At 39.0% G+C, this 17,982-nt stretch overlaps 1 protein-coding gene across 3 annotated transcripts in view; it reads left to right on the top strand.

Annotated features, from left to right (window-relative positions):
• The window catches only part of WDPCP (WD repeat containing planar cell polarity effector), a 727,433-nt gene that overhangs the window by 694,505 nt on the left and 14,946 nt on the right, over window positions 1-17,982 (top strand). For 2 of the 3 annotated variants that reach the window (XM_060412062.1, XM_042245998.2), the window contains one exon: window positions 286-1,748. The exons of the other annotated variant lie outside the window; for it this stretch is intronic. In XM_060412062.1, the coding sequence (XP_060268045.1) occupies window positions 286-809 (524 nt within the window). In that variant the 3' untranslated portion in view covers window positions 810-1,748. Of the gene's footprint in view, window positions 1-285; window positions 1,749-17,982 lie in introns of those variants that run through there. 3 annotated transcript variants of the gene reach the window in all.

Below are 17,982 nucleotides of genomic sequence, written 5' to 3' on the forward strand. Positions count from 1 at the left end.
ATAAGAGAAGACTGCATAGAACAGGTAAAAAAAACTTTCTCTTACTATTTCTTAGACATCTAAATTCCAAAAGAAAAGCATACTGTATGTGATTATTTTAATTCATGAATAGATACCTACCGGAATACATTAGTTGGAAACATCTTTGTATAAAATGATTCAGATTTTCAGTATTTCAAAATTAAAATTTTTGAAAAACAAAATTTGCATAATAAACTTTGTACAAAAGAAATGATATATCTGAAATTTGCCTCAAAATAATCCAGTGTGTTAACTTATATGCAGAGTACATCATGAGAAACTCTGGGCTGGATGAAGCACAAGCTGGAATCAAGATTGCCAGAAGAAATATCAATAACCTCAGATATGCAGATGACACCACCCTTATGACAGAAAGTGAAGAGGAACTAAAAAGCCTCTTGATGAAAGTGAAAGTGGAGAGTGAAAAAGTTGGCTTAAAGCTCAACATTCAGAAAACGAAGATCATGGCATCTGGTCCCATCACTTCATGGGAAATAGATGGGCAAACAGTGGAAACAGTGGCTGACTTTATTTTCCTGGACTCCAAAATCACTGCAGATGGTGACTGCAGCCATGAAATTACAAGACGCTTACTCCTTGGAAGGAAAGTTATGACCAACCTACACAGCATATTAAAAAGCACAGACATTACTTTGTCAACAAAGGTCAGTCTAGTGAAGGCTATGGTTTTCCAGTGGTCATGTATGGATGTGAGAGTTGAACTAGAAAGAAAGCTGAGCGCTGAAGAATTGATGCTTTTGAACTGTGGTGTTGGAGAAGACTCTTGAGAGTCCCTTGGACTGCAAGGAGATCCAACCAGTCCATCCTGAAGGAGATCAGTCCTGGGTGTTCACTGGAAGGACTGATGTTGAAGCTGAAACTCCAATACTTTGGCCACCTAATGCGAAGAGCTGACTCATTGGAAAAGACCCTGATGCTGGGAAAGATTGAGGGCAGGAGGAGAAGGGGACAACAGAGGATGAGATGGTTGAATGGCATCACCAACTCAATGGACATGGGTTTGGGTGGACTCTGGGAGTTGGTGATGGACAGGGAGGCCTGGCATGCTGCAGTTCATGGGGTCGCAACGAGTTGGACACGACTGAGCAACTGAACTGAACTGAACTGACTGAATCCAGTGTAGAGGAAATAATAGGGATCACATGACTTAAAGTGTTCATGAACTGATGATTGATGAAGGTGGGTGATGCATAATATAGTAGTTTATATATACCATTCTCTCTAGTTTGGTGTGTATTTTCAATTACCCAAAATTAAGCTTTTAAAAATAAAAGGTCTATAATAATTATGAAGCTATCAAATTTGTTTTTATCACATTTATGTGTAATTTTTAGAGGTAACGCACATGGGGTCCCTCTCCATCTTCTGTTGCTGGTATCACAACTAAGGTCATTTTGAGAGGAGAAATCAGTGCCCTGCTATATCAATTCCTAAAAGGTTATGTATAAGCCAGAGAAAGCTTCATAGTTTTATTAAAAGCACAAAATGGATTATCACAGTAACTGATTCATTATAAGATTTGAGTTTGAATGATAGTTTCACAATTATTACAATTATAACTTTGGAAAAATACATCATCTCTGTTAAGTCTCAACTACTTCACCTGTAAAATATAGATAATTCCAAATACCCCAAAAGATTTTTGTGAAGCTCTGTTGTGACCATGTGTGTGTTAGGATTTTGTTAATTAAATGGAACTATACTAATGATAAGTCATTATTAACATCATTATTTCAATCTACTTCTTTATGAACATATCTATATTGAAAATATAATAACTGCTTGGAGGGAAATGTCCATATTACTGTTGAATGTGCATGCATAATAATCTGCACTTAGTTTGTTAAAACTTAAAGAAATTTAATCATAAATTTTCTATATTTTTAAGTAATTTATTTTTTAGAACACTAACTCTTATTAAAGAAAAAAGCTGCAACCTACCAAAATTTAAAAACACATTCACTTGATATATAAGTCTGTATGAGATAAGATCCTGAGATCCAATCAAGAAACTGACTTTCCAAGAATCTTTCTGGAAAGGCTGCTATATAGAATAATAGAAACATCAGAATGTGTACTAATGTATGGGATGATTATCATAACTGAATCGTTAGGCCACATATCTTTGAGTTAAGCTATTAGTATAGTTTATGTTCCGGTAACTCATACACATTTTATGTTCAGCCCTGTGATTTCTTATTTATGAATTATTATTAAGTACAGATAAAACACAGATCCTAATATCCTGTCATTATTGCTTGCAAAGGCCTTCATTCAAAATTTTCATATGCTGCATTTTAAAGGAGGGTGTGTGTGTCTCTGTATAATTTTGTGTGTTTCTCTTTGTATAATTTATCAACTATCAACGTTATATTTGAATATATTCAATATAGTCAATAAAAATATATTCAATAAGAAATATATATTCTTATATATATTCAATAAGTATATTGAATATATTCAATAAGAAATAAAATTTTAAAATCAAATAATTAATGCTAATTAATTATTAGTGTCTAGTACATGACTGGCACTGATCTCAGTACTTTAAATGTTTTAACGCAGCTAATTCTCATACCCTATAAGGTAGATTCTATTACTAGCCCCATTTTATAGACAAGAAAACAGACACAGAGATTAAGGAACTTTAACCGTCACACAACTTGTGAGGTGTACAGCTTGGAATTCAATCCTTAAGTCTGGCTCTAGACCAGGGTTTCTCAAACTTGGAGCTATAGATATGTTGGGCCCAGTAATTCATTGCTTTAAGGATGGTATCCAGTGCACTATAGGATTAAACATTAGCAACATACCTAGCCTTACTTAGTAGATGCTGCTAGCTCCCCCACCTCAGTCATGACATTCAAATAACATCTCCAGACACAACCAACTGCCTCCTTGATGGAGGGGAATGGCAAAATCACCTCCAGTTGAGAACCACTGCTCTAGAGAAACCCCTACAGAACACTGCCTCTGCAAAAACCACAATACAGAAATATGGAAAGTGAGAAAGATAAGAAAATGAAAACCACCTAAAATTTCACTATCCAGAGTTAATCATTAATATTACCCAAACTTTTTAAGCTTCCTGGATGCTCCTCCCCAAATACATTCCTATCCCTTTACCTAGTCTCATTTCAGTTCAGTTCAGTCGCTTAGTCGTGTCCGACTCTTTGTGACCCCATGAATCACAGCACGCCAGGCCTCCCTGTCCATCACCAACTCCCAGAGTTCACTCAGACTCACGTCCATCAAGTCAGTGATGCCATCCAGCCATCTCATCCTCGGTCGTCCCCTTCTCCTCCTGCCCTCAATCACTCCCAGCATCAGAGTCTTTTCCAGTGAGTCAACTCTTCTCATGAGGTGGCCAAAGTACTGGAGTTTCAGCTTTAGCATCATTCCTTCCAAAGAAATCCCAGGGTTGATCTCCTTCAGAATGGACTGGTTGGATCTCCTTGTAGTCCAAGGGACTCTCAAGAGTTTTCTCCAACACCACAGTTCAAAAGCATCAATTCTTCGGCACTCAGCCTTCTTCACAGTCCAACTCTCACATCCATACATGACCACAGGAAAAACCATAGCCTTGACTAGACGGACCTTAGTCGGCAAAGTAATGTCTCTGCTTTTGAATATACTATCTAGGTTGCTCATAACTTTTCTTCCAAGGAGTAAACCTCTTTTAATTTCATGGCTGCAGTCACCATCTGCAGTGATTTTGGAGCCCCAAAAAATAAAGTCTAACACTGTTTCCACTGTTTCCCCATCTATTTCCCATGAAGTGATGGGACCAGATGCCATGATCTTCGTTTTCTGAATGTTGAGGTTTAAGCCAACTTTTTCGCTCTCCTCTTTCACTTTCATCAGGAGGCTTTTTAGCTCCTCTTCACTTTCTGCCATAAGGGTGGTGTCATCTGCATATCTGAGGTTATTGATATTTCTCCCAGCAATCTTGATTCCAGCTTGTGTTTCTTCCAGTCCAGCGTTTCTCATGATGTACTCTGCATAGAAGTTAAATAAGTAGGGTGACAATATACAGCCTTGACGTACTCCTTTTCCTATTTGGAACCAGTCTGTTGTTCCATGTCCAGTTCTAACTGTTGCTTCCAAACCTGCATACAGATTTCTCAAGAGGCAGGTTAGGTGGTCTGGTATTCCCATCTCTTTCAGAATTTTCCACAGTTTCTTGTGATCCACACAGTCAAAGGCTTTGGCATAGTCAATAAAGCAGAAATACATGTTTTTCTGGAACTCTCTTGCTTTTTCCATGATCTAGCAGATGTTGGCAATTTGATCTCTGGATCCTCTGCCATTTCTAAAACCAGCTTGAACATCAGGGAGTTCATGGTTCGCATATTGCTGAAGCCTGGCTTGGAGAATTTTGAGCATTACTTTCCTAGCATGTGAGATGAGTGCAATTGTGCAGTAGTTTGAGCATTCTTTTGCATTGCCTTTCTTTGGAATTGGAATGAAAACTGACCTTTCCCAGTCCTGTGGCCACTGCTGAGTTTTCCAAATTTGCTGGCATATTGAGTGCAGCCCTTTCACAGCATCATCTTTCAGGATTTGAAACAGCTCAACTGGAATTCCATAACCTCCACTAGCTTTGTTCGTAGTGATGCTTTCTAAGGCCCACTTGACTTCACATTCCAAGATGTCTGGCTTTAGATTAGTGATCACATCATCATGCTTATCTGGGTCGTGAAGATCTTTTTTGTACAGTTCTTCTGTGTATTCTTGCCACCTCTTCTTAATATCATCTGCTTCTGTTAGGTCCAGACCATTTCTGTCCTTTATCGAGCCCATCTTTGCATGAACTGTTCCCTTGGTATCTCTAAATTTTCTTGAAGAGATCTCTAGTCTTTCCATTCTGTTCTTTTCCTCTATTGCTTTGCATTGATCGCTGATGAAGGCTCTCTTATCTCTTCTTGCTATTCTTTGGAACTCTGCATTCAGATGCTTATATCTTTCCTTTTCTCCTTTGGCTTTTACCTCTCTTCTTTTCACAGCTATTTGTAAGGCCTCCCCAGACAGACATTTTGCTTTTTTGCATTTCTTTTCCATGGGGATGGTCTTGATCCTTGTCTCCTGTACAATGTCACGAACCTCATCCCAGAGTTCATCAGGCACTCTATCAGATCTAGGCCCTTAAATCTATTTCTCACTTCCACTGAATAATCATAAGGGATTTGATTTAGGTCATACCTGAATGGTCTAGCGGTTTTCCCTACTTTCTTCAGTTTGAATCTGAATTTGCTATTAAGGAGTTCATGATCTGAGCCACAGTCAGCTCCGGGTCTTGGTTTTGTTGACTGTATAGAGCTTCTCCATCTTTGGCTGCATAGAATATAATCAATCTGATTTCGGTGTTGACCATCTGGTGACGTCCATGTGTAGAGTCTTCTCTTGTTGTTGTTGGAAGAGGGTGTTTGCTATGACCAGTGCATTTTCTTGGCAAAACTCTATTAGTCTTTGCCCTGCTTCATTCCACATTCCAAGGCCAAATTTGCCTATTACTCCAGGTGTTTCTTGACTTCCTACTTTTGCATTCCAGTCCCCTATAATGAAAAGGGTATCTTTTTTCGGTGTTAGTTCTAAAAGGTCTTGTAGGTCTTCATAAAACCGTTCAACTTCGGCTTCTTCAACGTTACTGTTTGGGGCATAGACTTGGATAACTGTGATACTGAATGGTTTGCCTTGGAAATGAACAGAGATCATTCTGTCGTTTTTGGGATTGCATCCAAGTCCTGCATTTCGGACTCTTTTGTTGACCATGATGGCTACTCCATTTCTTCTGAGGGATTCCTGCCCGCAGTAGTAGATATGATGGTCATCTGAGTTAAATTCACCCATTCCGGTCCATTTTAGTTCGCTGAGTCCTAGAATGTCGACATTCACCCTTGCCACCTCTTGTTTGACCACTTCCAATTTGCCTTGATTCATGGATCTGACATTCCAGGTTCCTATGCAATATTGCTTTTTACATCATCGGATCTTGCTTCTATCACCAGTCACATCCACGAATGGGTATTGATTTTGCTTTGGCTCCATCCCTTCATTCTTTCTGGAATTATTTCTCCACTGATCTCCAGTAGCATATTGGGCACCTAATGACCTGGGGAGTTCTTCTTTTGGTATCCTATCATTTTGCCTTTTCTAGTCTCACAGTCCTAAATATTATGTTATTCATCCTCTTGCTTGTCTTTATGATTTTCCTGTATGTGACTACATCCCTAAAAAACATAGTCTTACCTGTTCTTAAATTTCATATAAACAAATATATAGTGCATTCCTCATGTTATATGCTTTTTTCACTCAAATCCTATGTTTTGGAAAAATATCCATGCTGATGAGTAAGTTTATTCATTTTCACTGCCTATTGTATTTCACTGGGTGAATATCATAATTTATTCATCTATTCTACTACTGATGGACATTTAGTTAGTTTCAAGCTTTTTCTATTACAAACAGTGCTTCTATGAACATTTTCCTACATACCTTTAGGGTATATACCCAAGAATAGAATTTCTGGTCAGAGGCAATGCACATCTTAAATTTTAAGAAATAATTCCAGGAGCAGTCCTAAGATGGCAGAGGAATAGGATGGGGAAACCACTTTCTCCCTGACAAATTCATCAAAAGAACATTTGAACGCTGAGCAAATTCCACAACAACTTCTGAACACTGGCAGAGGACACCAGGCACCCAGAAAGGCAGCCCATTGTCTTGGAAAGGAGGTAGGACAAAATACAGAAGATAAAAAGAGAGACAAAAGAGTTAGGGACAGAGATCCATCCCAGGGAGGGAGTCATAAAAGAGGAGAAGTTTCCAAACACCAGGAAACCCTCTCACCAGAGGGTCTATGGGGAGTTTTGGAATCTCAGAAGGCAACACAACTGGGAGGAAAAATAAATAAATAAATAAATCCCACAGATTACATGCCTAATGGTATCTCCAGCAGAGAAGTAGCCCAGACTCTTGCATCTGCCACCAGCAAGGGAGGGCTGAACAGGGAGGTGCTGGCTGCATTGCTTAGGGTAAGGATCAGGACTGAATGCCCTGAAGGCAATCTGAGGGAGCTAACCTGAGACAGCAATCCAAACTGTGGGATAGCTAGAGAGAGAGAGAGAGAGAGAGAGAGAGAGAGAGAGAGAGAGAGAGAGAGAGAGAGAGAGAGAGAGAGAGAACTTTCCAGTGAAAAGCCCTAACCTAAGGCACTGCTGGGCCGCTCATAGAACAAAGGACTAAGAGAATACCAGAGGAAAGCTAGCTGGCAGCTGGCCGGCCCATCATCCCCGGCTGGAAGCAGGGAGGAGGGCCGGCGGCAGCCAGAGCCATAAAGGGGCAAACAGCCCCAGAGATGGCATCCTCCACCAAACTGTGAGCAGGTTCCCAGTTGCCAACCAAGTCTTCCTGGGATCCTGGACGGATGACAAACGCCAAGAGGGTTGCAGCCAAGAGATCAGCTCCCCAGAACAGACACATGGCACACCTGAGACTGCGTTCCTGCTGCAGGAAACCCAGCAGCTGGGATGGGGGAGGTGATAAGACGCACCACACCTAAGAAGAGCCCACTCGCCAAGCACCTGGTTGCCTGAGTTGCTCAGACCTGGGAAGGAAGGGCACAAAATGCAGGTCCAACCGAGTCTGCGCCTTTGTGGAGAACCTGAACCTGACCGGCTTAGACCTGGGAAGTGCATGCAACCCAGGGCCCGCTTTAGATAGCTCCCCTGCAGAGCAACCTGGAGCCTGAGCAGTGTAGATTGGGAAAGCACATGAGCAGGGGCAAACCCAGTGTGGCTGAGACACTGAAAGCACTCCCCACACACTCCAGTGATATTTGTTTGCAGTGTTCCTCCCTCCCCATAGCACGACTGAACAAGTGAGCCTAAATAAGTGACCACCTTAGCCCCTTGTGTCAGGGCAAAAATTAGACACTGAAGAGACTTGCAAACAGAATTCAAACAGAGGGAACCGCTTTGGAAGCGACAGGTGCAACAGATCAAAACCCTACAGTTAGCACCGACTACATTGGAATGGGCCTATAGACTTGAGAAGTATAAGCTGGAACACGGAACTATCTGAAACTGAACTGACACCACACTGCCCGCAACAGCTCCAGAGAAATTCCTAGATATATTTTTACTATTATCATTTAAAAAATCTTTTTTTTTTAAATTTTTTAGTCCTCTCAGTTCAATTCAGTCACTCAGTCATATCTGACTATTTGCAACCCCATGAATCACAGCACAGCAGGCCTCCCTGTCCATCACCAACTCCTGGAGTTCACTCAAACTCACGTCCATTGAGTTGGTGATGCCATCCAGCCATCTCATCCTCCTGCCCTCAACCCCTCCCAGCATCAGAGTCTTTTCCAATGAGTCAACTCTTCTCATGAGGTGGCCAAAGTATTGGAGTTTCAGTTTCAGCATCAGTCCTTCATATGAACACCCAGGACTGATCTTCTTTAGGATGGACTAGGTGGATCTCCTTGCAGTCCAAGGGACTCTCAAGAGTCTTCTCCAACACCACACTTCAAAAGCATCAATTATTTGGTGCTCAGCTTTCTTCACAGTCCAACTCTCACATCCATACATGACCCCTGGAAAAACCACAGCCTTGACTAGACGGACCTTTGTTGGCAAAGTAATATCTCTGCTTTTGAATATGCTGTCTAGGTTGGTCATAACTTTTCTTCCAAGGGAGTAAGCGTCTTGTAATTTCATGGCTGCAATCACCATCTGCCATGATTTTGGAGCCCCCAAAAATAAAGTCTGACACTGTTTCCACTGTTTCCCCATCTATTTCCCATGAAGTGATGGGACCAGATGCCATGATCTTCGTTTTCTGAATGTTGAGCTTTAAGCCAACTTTTTCACTCTCCTCTTTCACTTTCATCAGGAGGCTTTTTAGTTCTTCTTCACTTTCTGCCATAAGGGTGGTGTCATCTGCATATCTGAGGTTATTGATATTTCTCCTGGCAATCTTGATTCCAGCTTGTGCTTCATCCAGCCCAGAGTTTCTCATGATGTACTCTGCATAGAAGTTAAATAAGTAGGGTGACAATATACAGCCTTGACGTACTCCTTTTCCTATTTGGAACCAGTCTGTTGTTCCATGTCCAGTTCTAACTGTTGCTTCCTAACCTGCATACAGATTTCTCAAGAGGCAGGTTAGGTGGTCTGTATTCCCATCTCTTTCAGAATTTTCCACAGTTTTTGTGATCCACACAGTCAAAGGCTTTGGCATAGTCAATAAAGCAGAAATAGATGTTTTTCCAGAACGCTCTTGCTTTTTCCAAGATCCAGCAGATGTTGGCAATTTGATCTCTGGTTCCTCTGCCTTTTCAAAACCAGCTTGAACATCAGGGAGTTCATGGTTTGCATATTGCTGAATCCTGGCTTGGAGAATTTTGAGCATTACTTTCCTAGCATGTGAGATGAGTGCAATTGTGCGGTAGTTTGAGCATTCTTTTGCATTGCCTTTCTTTGGGATTGGAATGAAAACTGACCTTTCCCAGTCCTGTGGCCACTGCTGAGTTTTCCAAATTTGCTGGCATATTGAGTGCAGCCCTTTCACAGCATCATCTTTCAGGATTTGAAATAGCTCATTACTCCTTTAATTTTCATTTCTATAACCTACAATTACCTTGCAAAAAAAAAAAGACCCTATTTTTAAAGCAAACTTCATATATATTTTTTATAATCTTTGTGTTTTTTTTTTAACATTGTATTTTTGAGAGTGTAAACTCTACTCTAGGTTTTTAATCTTTGCTTTTTGGTACTTGTTATCAATTTTGTACCTTTAAGAAACCAATCTTCAGTACCCATTTTTACTTAGGAGTGTGATTACTGGCTTGATTGCCCTCTCCCCCTTTAACTCTCATTTTTCTCCCCTAGGTCACCTCTATCTCTTCCCTCCCCCTTCTCTTCTCTACCCAACTCTGTGAATCTCTTTGGGTATTTTGGGCTGTGGAGAACATTTAGGGAACTGATTACTGGCTATATCTCCTTCTATCCCTCTGTCCCCACCCTCTTCTCTTCCCAGTCTCCTCTATCTCCCTCCTCCCTCTTCTCTTCTCCATGTAACTCAGTGGACCATTCTGGGTGTCCCTCTCTGTGGAGAATCTTTTCTCCATTAACCTAGATGTTTTATCATCGGTGCTTGCTGTATGGATGGAGAAGTCTTGAGGCTACTGTAAGAATAAGATTGAAAACCAGAGGCAGGAGGCTTACGTCCAAAACCTGAGAACACCAGAGAACTCCTGACTACAGGGAACATTAATCGATAAGAGCTCATCCCAAAGCCTCCATACCTACACTGAAACAAAGCTCCACCCAAGAGCCAACAAGTTCCAGGGCAAAACATACCACAAAAATTCTCCAGCAACGCAGAAACATAGCCTGAGCTTTAATATACAAGCTGCCCAAAGTCACAACAATCTCACAGACATCTCAAAACTCACTTCTGGACACTTTATTGCATCCAGAGAGAAGAAATACAGCTCAAACTCCCAGAACACCAACACAAGCTTCCCTAACCAAGAAACCTTGACAAGTCAGTCATCCAACCCCACCCACAGGGAGGAACCTCCACAATAAAGAGGAACCACAAACTGCCAGAATACAGAAAGGCCACCCCAAACACAGCAATCTAAACAAGATGAAAAGGCAGAGAAATATTCAGCAGGTAAAGGAACATGATAAATGCCCACCAAACCAAAAAAAAAAAAAAAAAGAGGAGGAGATAGGGAGTCTACCTGAAAAGAATTCAGAATAATGAGGATAAAAATGATCCAAAATCTTGAAAACAAAATGGAGTTACAGATAAATAGCCTGGAGACAAGGATTGAGAAGATGCAAGAAATGTTTAACAAGGACCTAGAAGAAATAAAAAAGAGTCAATATATAATGAATAATGCAATAAATGAGATCAGAAACACTCTGGAGAGAACCAACAGTAGAATAACTGAGGCAGAAGATAGGATAAGTGAGACTGAAGATAGAATGGTGGAAATGAATGAAGCAGAGAGGAGAAAAGAATTAAAAGAAATGAGGACAACCTCAGAGACCTCTGGGACAATGTTAAACGCCCCAACATTCGAATCATAGGAGTCCCAAAAGAAGACAAAAAGAAAGACCATGAGAAAATACTTGAGGAGATAACAGTTGAAAACGTCCCTAAAATGGGGAAGGAAATAGTCACCCAAGTCCAAGAAACCAAGAGAGTCCCAAACAGGATAAACCCAAGGTGAAAGAGCCAAGACACATATTAATCAAATTAACAAAGATCAAACACAAAGAACAAATATTAAAAGCAACAATGGAAAAACAACAAATAACACACAAGGGGATTCCCATAAGGATAACAGCTGATCTTTCAACAGAAACTCTTCAGGCCAGAAGGGAATGGCAGGACATACTTAAAGTGATGAAAGAGAAAAACCTACAACCCAGATTACTGTACCCAGCAAGGATCTCATTCAAATATGAAGGAGAAATCAAAAGCTTTACAGACAAGCAAAAGCTGAGAGAATTCAGCACCACCAAACCAGCTCTTCAACAAATGCTAAAGGATCTTCTCTAGACAGGAAACACAGAAAAGGTGTATAAACTTGAACCCAAAATGACAAAGTAAATGGCAATGGGATCATACTTATCAGTAATTACCTTAAATGTAAATGGGTTGAATGCCAAAAGACAAAGACTGGCTGAATGGATCCAAAACAAGACTTCTATATATGCTGTCTACAAGAGACCCACCTCAAAACAATGGACACATACAGACTGAAAGTGAAGGACTGGAAAAGATATTTCACGCAAATGGAGACCAAAAGAAAGCAGGAGTGGGAATACTCATATCAGATAAAACAGACTTTGAAATAAAGGCTGTGAAAAGAGACAAAGAAGGACACTACATAATGGTCAAAGGATCACTCCAAGAAGAAGATATAGCAAGTATAAATATATATGCACCTAACAAAGGAGCACTGCAATATGTAAGGCAAATGCTAACAAGTATGAAAGGGGAAACTAACAATAACACAATAATAGTGGGAGACTTTAATACCCTACTCACACCTATGGATATATCAACTAAACAGAAAATTAGCAAGGAAACACAGACTTTAAATGATGCAATGGACCAGTGAGACCTAATTCATATGTATAGGACATTTCACCCCAAAACAGTGAATTTCACCTTTTTCTCAAGTGCACACAGAACCGTCTCCAGGAAGATCACATCCTGGGCCATAAATCTACCCTTGGTAAACTCAAAAAACTGAAGTCATTCCAAGCATCTTTTCTGATCACAAGGCAGTAAGATTAGATGTCAAGTACAGGAAGAAAACTATTAAAAATTCCAATACATGGAGGCTAAACAACACGCTTCTGACTAAACAACAAATCACAGCAGAAATCAAAAAAGAAATCAAAATATGCATAGAAATGAATGAAAATGAAAACACAACAACCCAAAACCTATGGGACACTGTAAAAGCAGTGCTAAAGGAAGGTTCATAGCAATATAGGCTTACCTCAAGAAATAAGAAAACAGTCAAATAAATAACCTAACTCTACACCTAAAGCAACTAGAAAAGGAAGAAATGAAGAACCTCAGGGTCAGCAGAAGAAAAGAAATCTTAAAAATTAGGGCAGAAATAAATGCAAAAGAAACAAAAGAGACCATAGCAAAAATCAACAAAGCCAAAAGCTGGTTCTTTGAAAGGATAAATAAAATTGACAAACCATTAGCCAGACTCATCAAGAAACAAAGGGAGAAGAGTCAAATCAACAAAATTAGAAATGAAAATGGAGAAACCACAACAGACAACAGAAATACAAAGGATCATAAGAGACTACTATCAGCAATTATATGCCAATAAAATGGAAAACTTGGAAGAAATGGACAAATTCTTAGAAAAGTATAACTTTCCAAAACTGAACCAGGATGAAATAGAAAATCTTAACAGACCCATCACAAGCACAGAAATCAAAACTGTAATCAGAAATCTTCCAGCAAACAAAAGCCCAGGATCAGATGGCGCCACAGCTAAATTCTAAGAAAAATTCGGAGAAGAGCTAACACCTATCCTACTCAAACTCTTCCAGAAAACTACAGAGGAAGGTAAACTTCCAAACTCTTTCTGTGAGGCCACCGTCACCCTAATACTAAAACCAGACAAAGATGCCACAAAAAAGAAAACTAAAGGCCAATATTACTGATGAACATAGATCCAAAAATCCTTAACAAAATCCTAGCAAACAGAATCCAACAACATACTAAAAATATCGTACACATCATGACCAAGTGGGCTTTATCCCAGGGATGCAAGGATTCTTTAATATCCACAAATCAACCAATGTAATACACCACATTAACAAATTGAAAGATAAAAACCATATGATTATCTCAATAGATGCAGAGAAAGCCTTTGACAAAAGTCAACATCCATTTATGATGAAAACCATCCAGAAAGCAGGCATAGAAGGAACATTCAGTTCAGTTCACTCAGTCGTGTCCAACTCTTTGCAACCCCATAATCACAGCACGCCAGGCCTCCCTGTCCATCACCATTGCCCAGAGTCCCCCCAAACCCATGTCCATCGAGTTGGTGATACCATCCAACCATCTCATCCTCTGTCAGCCCCTTCTCCTCCTGTCCTCAATCTTTCCCAGCATCCAGGTCTTTTCCAATGAGTCAGCTCTTCGCATCAGGTGGCCAAAGTATTGGAGTTTCAGCTTCAGCATCAGTCCCTTCCAATGAACACCCAGGACTGATCTCCATTAGGATGGACTGGTTGAACCCACTGCAAACATTATCCTCAATGGTGAAAAATTGAAAGCATTTTCCCTAAAGTCAGGAACAAGACAATGGTGCCCACTCTCACCACTAGTATTCAACATAGTTCTGGAAGTTTTAGCCACAGCAATCAGAGAAGAAAAAGAAATAAAAGGAATCCAGACTGGAAAAGAAGAAGTAAAACTCTCACTGTTTGCAGGTGACATGATCCTCTACATAAAAAACTCTAAAGACCACCAGAAAATTACTAGAGCTAATCAATGAATATAGTAAAGTTGCAGTATATAAAATTAACACACAAAAACCCCTTGCATTCCTATACACTAACAATGAGAAAACAGAAAGAGAAATTAAGGAAACAATCCCATTCACCACTGCAACAAAAAGAATAAAATACTTTGGAATAAATCTACCTAAAAAACAAAAGACCTATATATAGAAAACTATAAAACACTGATGAAAGAAATCAAAGAGGACACTAATGGATGGAGAAATATACCATGTTCATGGATTGGAAGAATCAATGTAGTGAAAATGAGTATACTACCAAAAGCAATCTATATAGTCAATGCAATCCCTATCAAGCTACCAACAGTATTTTTCACAGCACTAGAACAAATAATGTTACACTTTGTACAGAAACATAAAAAACCCTCAAATAGCCAAAGCTATCTTGAGAAAGAAGAATGGACCTGAAGGAATCAACCTGCCTGACTTCAGGCTATACTATAAAGCTACAGTCATCAAGACAGTATGGTACCAGCACAAAGACAGAAGTATAGATCAATGGAACAAAATAGAAAGCCCAGAGATAAATCCACACACCTATGGACACCTTATCTTTGACAAAGGAGGCAAGAATATACAATGGAGAAAAGTCAATCTCTTTAGAAGTGGTTCTGGGAAAACTGGTCAACCACTTGTAAAAGAATGAAACTAGAACACTTTCTAACATGATACACAAAAATAAACTCAAAATGGATTAAAGATCTAAATGTAAGACCAGAAACTATAAAACTTCAAGAGGAAAACATAGGCAAAACACTGACAAATCACAGCAGGATCCTCTATGACCCACCTCCCAGAGTAATGGAAATAAAAGCAAAATTATACAAATGGGACCTAATTAAACTTAAAAGCTTTCGCACAATGAAGGAAACTATAAGCAAGGTGAAAAGACAGCCTTCAGAATGGGAGAAAATAATAGCAAATGAAGCAACTGACAAAGAATTATTCTCAAAAATATACAAGCAACTCCTGCAGCTCAATTCCAGAAAAATAAATGACCTAATCAAAAAATGGGCCAAAGAACTAAATAGACATTTCTTCAAAGAAGACATACAGATGGCTAAGAAACACATGAAAAGATGGATGCTCAACATCACTCATTATCAGAAAAATACAAATCAAAACCACAATGAAGTACCATCTCACACTGGTCAGAATGGCTGCTATCCAAATGTCTACAAGCAATAAATGCTGGAGAGGGTGTGGAGAAAAGGGAACCCTCTTACACTGTTGGTGGGAATGCAAACTAGTTCAGCCACTATGGAGAAGAGTGTGGAGATTCCTTGAAAAACTGGAAATAGAACTGCCATATGGCCTAGCAATCCCACTGCTGGGCATACACTCCAAGGAAACCAGAAATGAAAGAGACACATGTGCCCCAGTGTTCATCGCGGCACTGTTTATAATAGCCAGGGCATGGAAGCAACCTAGATGTCCGTCGGCAGACAAATGGATAAGAAAGCAGTGGTACATATACACAATGGAATATTACTTAGCCATTAAAAAGAATACATTTGAATCAGTTCTAATGAGGTGGGTGAAACTGGAGCCTATTATACAGAACGAAGTAAGTCAGAAAGAAAAACACCAATACGGTATACTAATGCATATATATGGAATTTAGAAGGATGGTAACAATGACCCTATATGCAAGACAGCAAAACAGACACAGATGTATAGAACAGTCTTTTGGACTCTGTGGGAGAGGGCGAGGGTGGGATGATTTGAGAGAATAGCATTGAAACATGTATATTATCATATGTGAAACAGATCGCCAGTCCAGGTTCGATGCATGAGACAAGGTGCTCAGGGCTGGTGCACCAGGATGACCCTGAGGAATGGGATGGGGAGGGAGGTGGGAAGGGGGTTCAGGATGGGGAACACATGTACACCCATGGCTGATTCATGTCAATGTATGGCAAAACCCACTATAATACTGTAAAGTAATTAGCCTTCAATTAAAATAAATTAGAAATAAATTTTAAGTACTTTAAAAAAAATAGAAATAATTCCAAATTTTTCCCAAAATAGTTTTACCAATTTTTATTTCCATTAGTGAAGTATAAAAGAATCCACTGCTCTACAACCTAACACTTAAGACTGAATATTCATATTTCAAAATTTTTGCCATTCCTAGTGTCTGTGATATAGTTTCTTGTTGAAATTCTAATTTGCATTTATATAATAATAAGGTTAAACATGCATTCATATGTTTCTGGTCATTTATGTTCTTTCTTTCTAGAAATGCCTATTCCTATCTTTCACTCATTTTTATTGGGTTCTTTGCTCTATTCTCACTGATTTGGAGGAGTTCTTAATATATTCTGCAACTAATCCTTTGTTAAGTAACTTCTCCCTTTTTGTTTCCTGCCTTGTCCCTGTCTTTACGGTCACATTAAAGATAAGAATATACCAACGTTTAATTTATGGTGGATTTTTTAATGTCTTGTTTAAGATATCTTTCCCTCCTCCTAATGTTATACAGATATTCTCCTGTTATTAAAGTTTTGCCTTTTACAATTATATCTAATCCATATACATAGTTCACTGCTTAGCGAAACCAGGTTATTTATTCTACATAATGCCTCATATTTTTGGTTTTGTTGATAGATTATCCATTTAAATTGTTCTTCTTTCCCCTATTATTTCCTGTATTTTTTATCCACTTTCTTTATTGAAGTGCAGCTTTCTAGCCAACTTTTTACATCATGAGATACATATTCACATACCTCAACATGTTGATTGCCTCAACATTTAGTGATATTATGATTGACCAGTAGATTCAAATGGTATCTAATTCCTCCACTTCAAAATCCCCCATCATTAAAAAAAAGAAAAATCCCCCATCAAACTTTTACTTGGTTTTAAAATACACTGGTGAACACTGCCTAAAAGTTTTTTCATGGGACGTTTCAAAAATAGGGATTTTCTAAGTCTGTCATTTCATCTGTATTTATTACTTGCAATTTTTCTGTTAAAAAAAAAAAGTCCTTCATCAACTGTTTTGTTTCCATGAAAGAAAGTTTACAAAAGCCAGCATAAATGCTTGATTCTTTCCTTTTATTTATTAATGTTCAGAGCAGAGATCAACAAGCTTTTTCCATGTAACAGGCCAGACAGTAAATATTTTAGGCTTTGCAGACCATGTGGTCTGTCACAACAATTCAACTCTGTAATTACACCAACTAAGCCACCACAGACAATACTTAAATGAATAAAGATGTCTATGTGCCAATAAAACTTTGTGAACACTGAAAATTTGAATTTCATGTAATACTCATATTATGAAATATTCTTTTGATTTTTTCCCAGTTATTTAAAATGTAAAAACTATTCTTGCCTCACAGGCCTTACAACAAAAAGAGGTGCATTGGGGACATAGCTATAGCCTGCCATCCCCTTGTGTAGTCATGAATTGATGCCCTAGCAACCTGCACACATCCAATGAGAGAAAGAGACTGTGTGTGTGTGAGTATGTGTGTGTGAAAAATCTTTAAGAACCTGTGAATTTTAGATGCTTGATACATTCCAGTCTCCTATAGTCATCATCAGGGTTGATTTTCCAATTGTTTCCCTCATGTCATCTCCTTTCTCCTTTTGATATTACCCAATTAGGCTTTGGTAGCTGTCTTACTTTTATGGTGCAACATGTACCTGACTCATATATTTCCTGCCTTAAACTTGGAATCTACCATTTCTCCATTTCTACAATTTCTCTAGATTTGCAGCTTTTTAGAATTTTCAGTGACCACAAATACATATTTTAAAAGGACATAAACATTAGTTTTAACTAATATTTCCAATTTTAAAATAAGATGAAGGTGGTTTTGTTTCTGGTTTTTTTCCTTGTA

This window comes from Ovis aries, chromosome 3 (genome assembly GCF_016772045.2).
Source record: "Ovis aries strain OAR_USU_Benz2616 breed Rambouillet chromosome 3, ARS-UI_Ramb_v3.0, whole genome shotgun sequence".
Classification (NCBI taxonomy): Eukaryota; Metazoa; Chordata; class Mammalia; order Artiodactyla; family Bovidae; genus Ovis; species Ovis aries.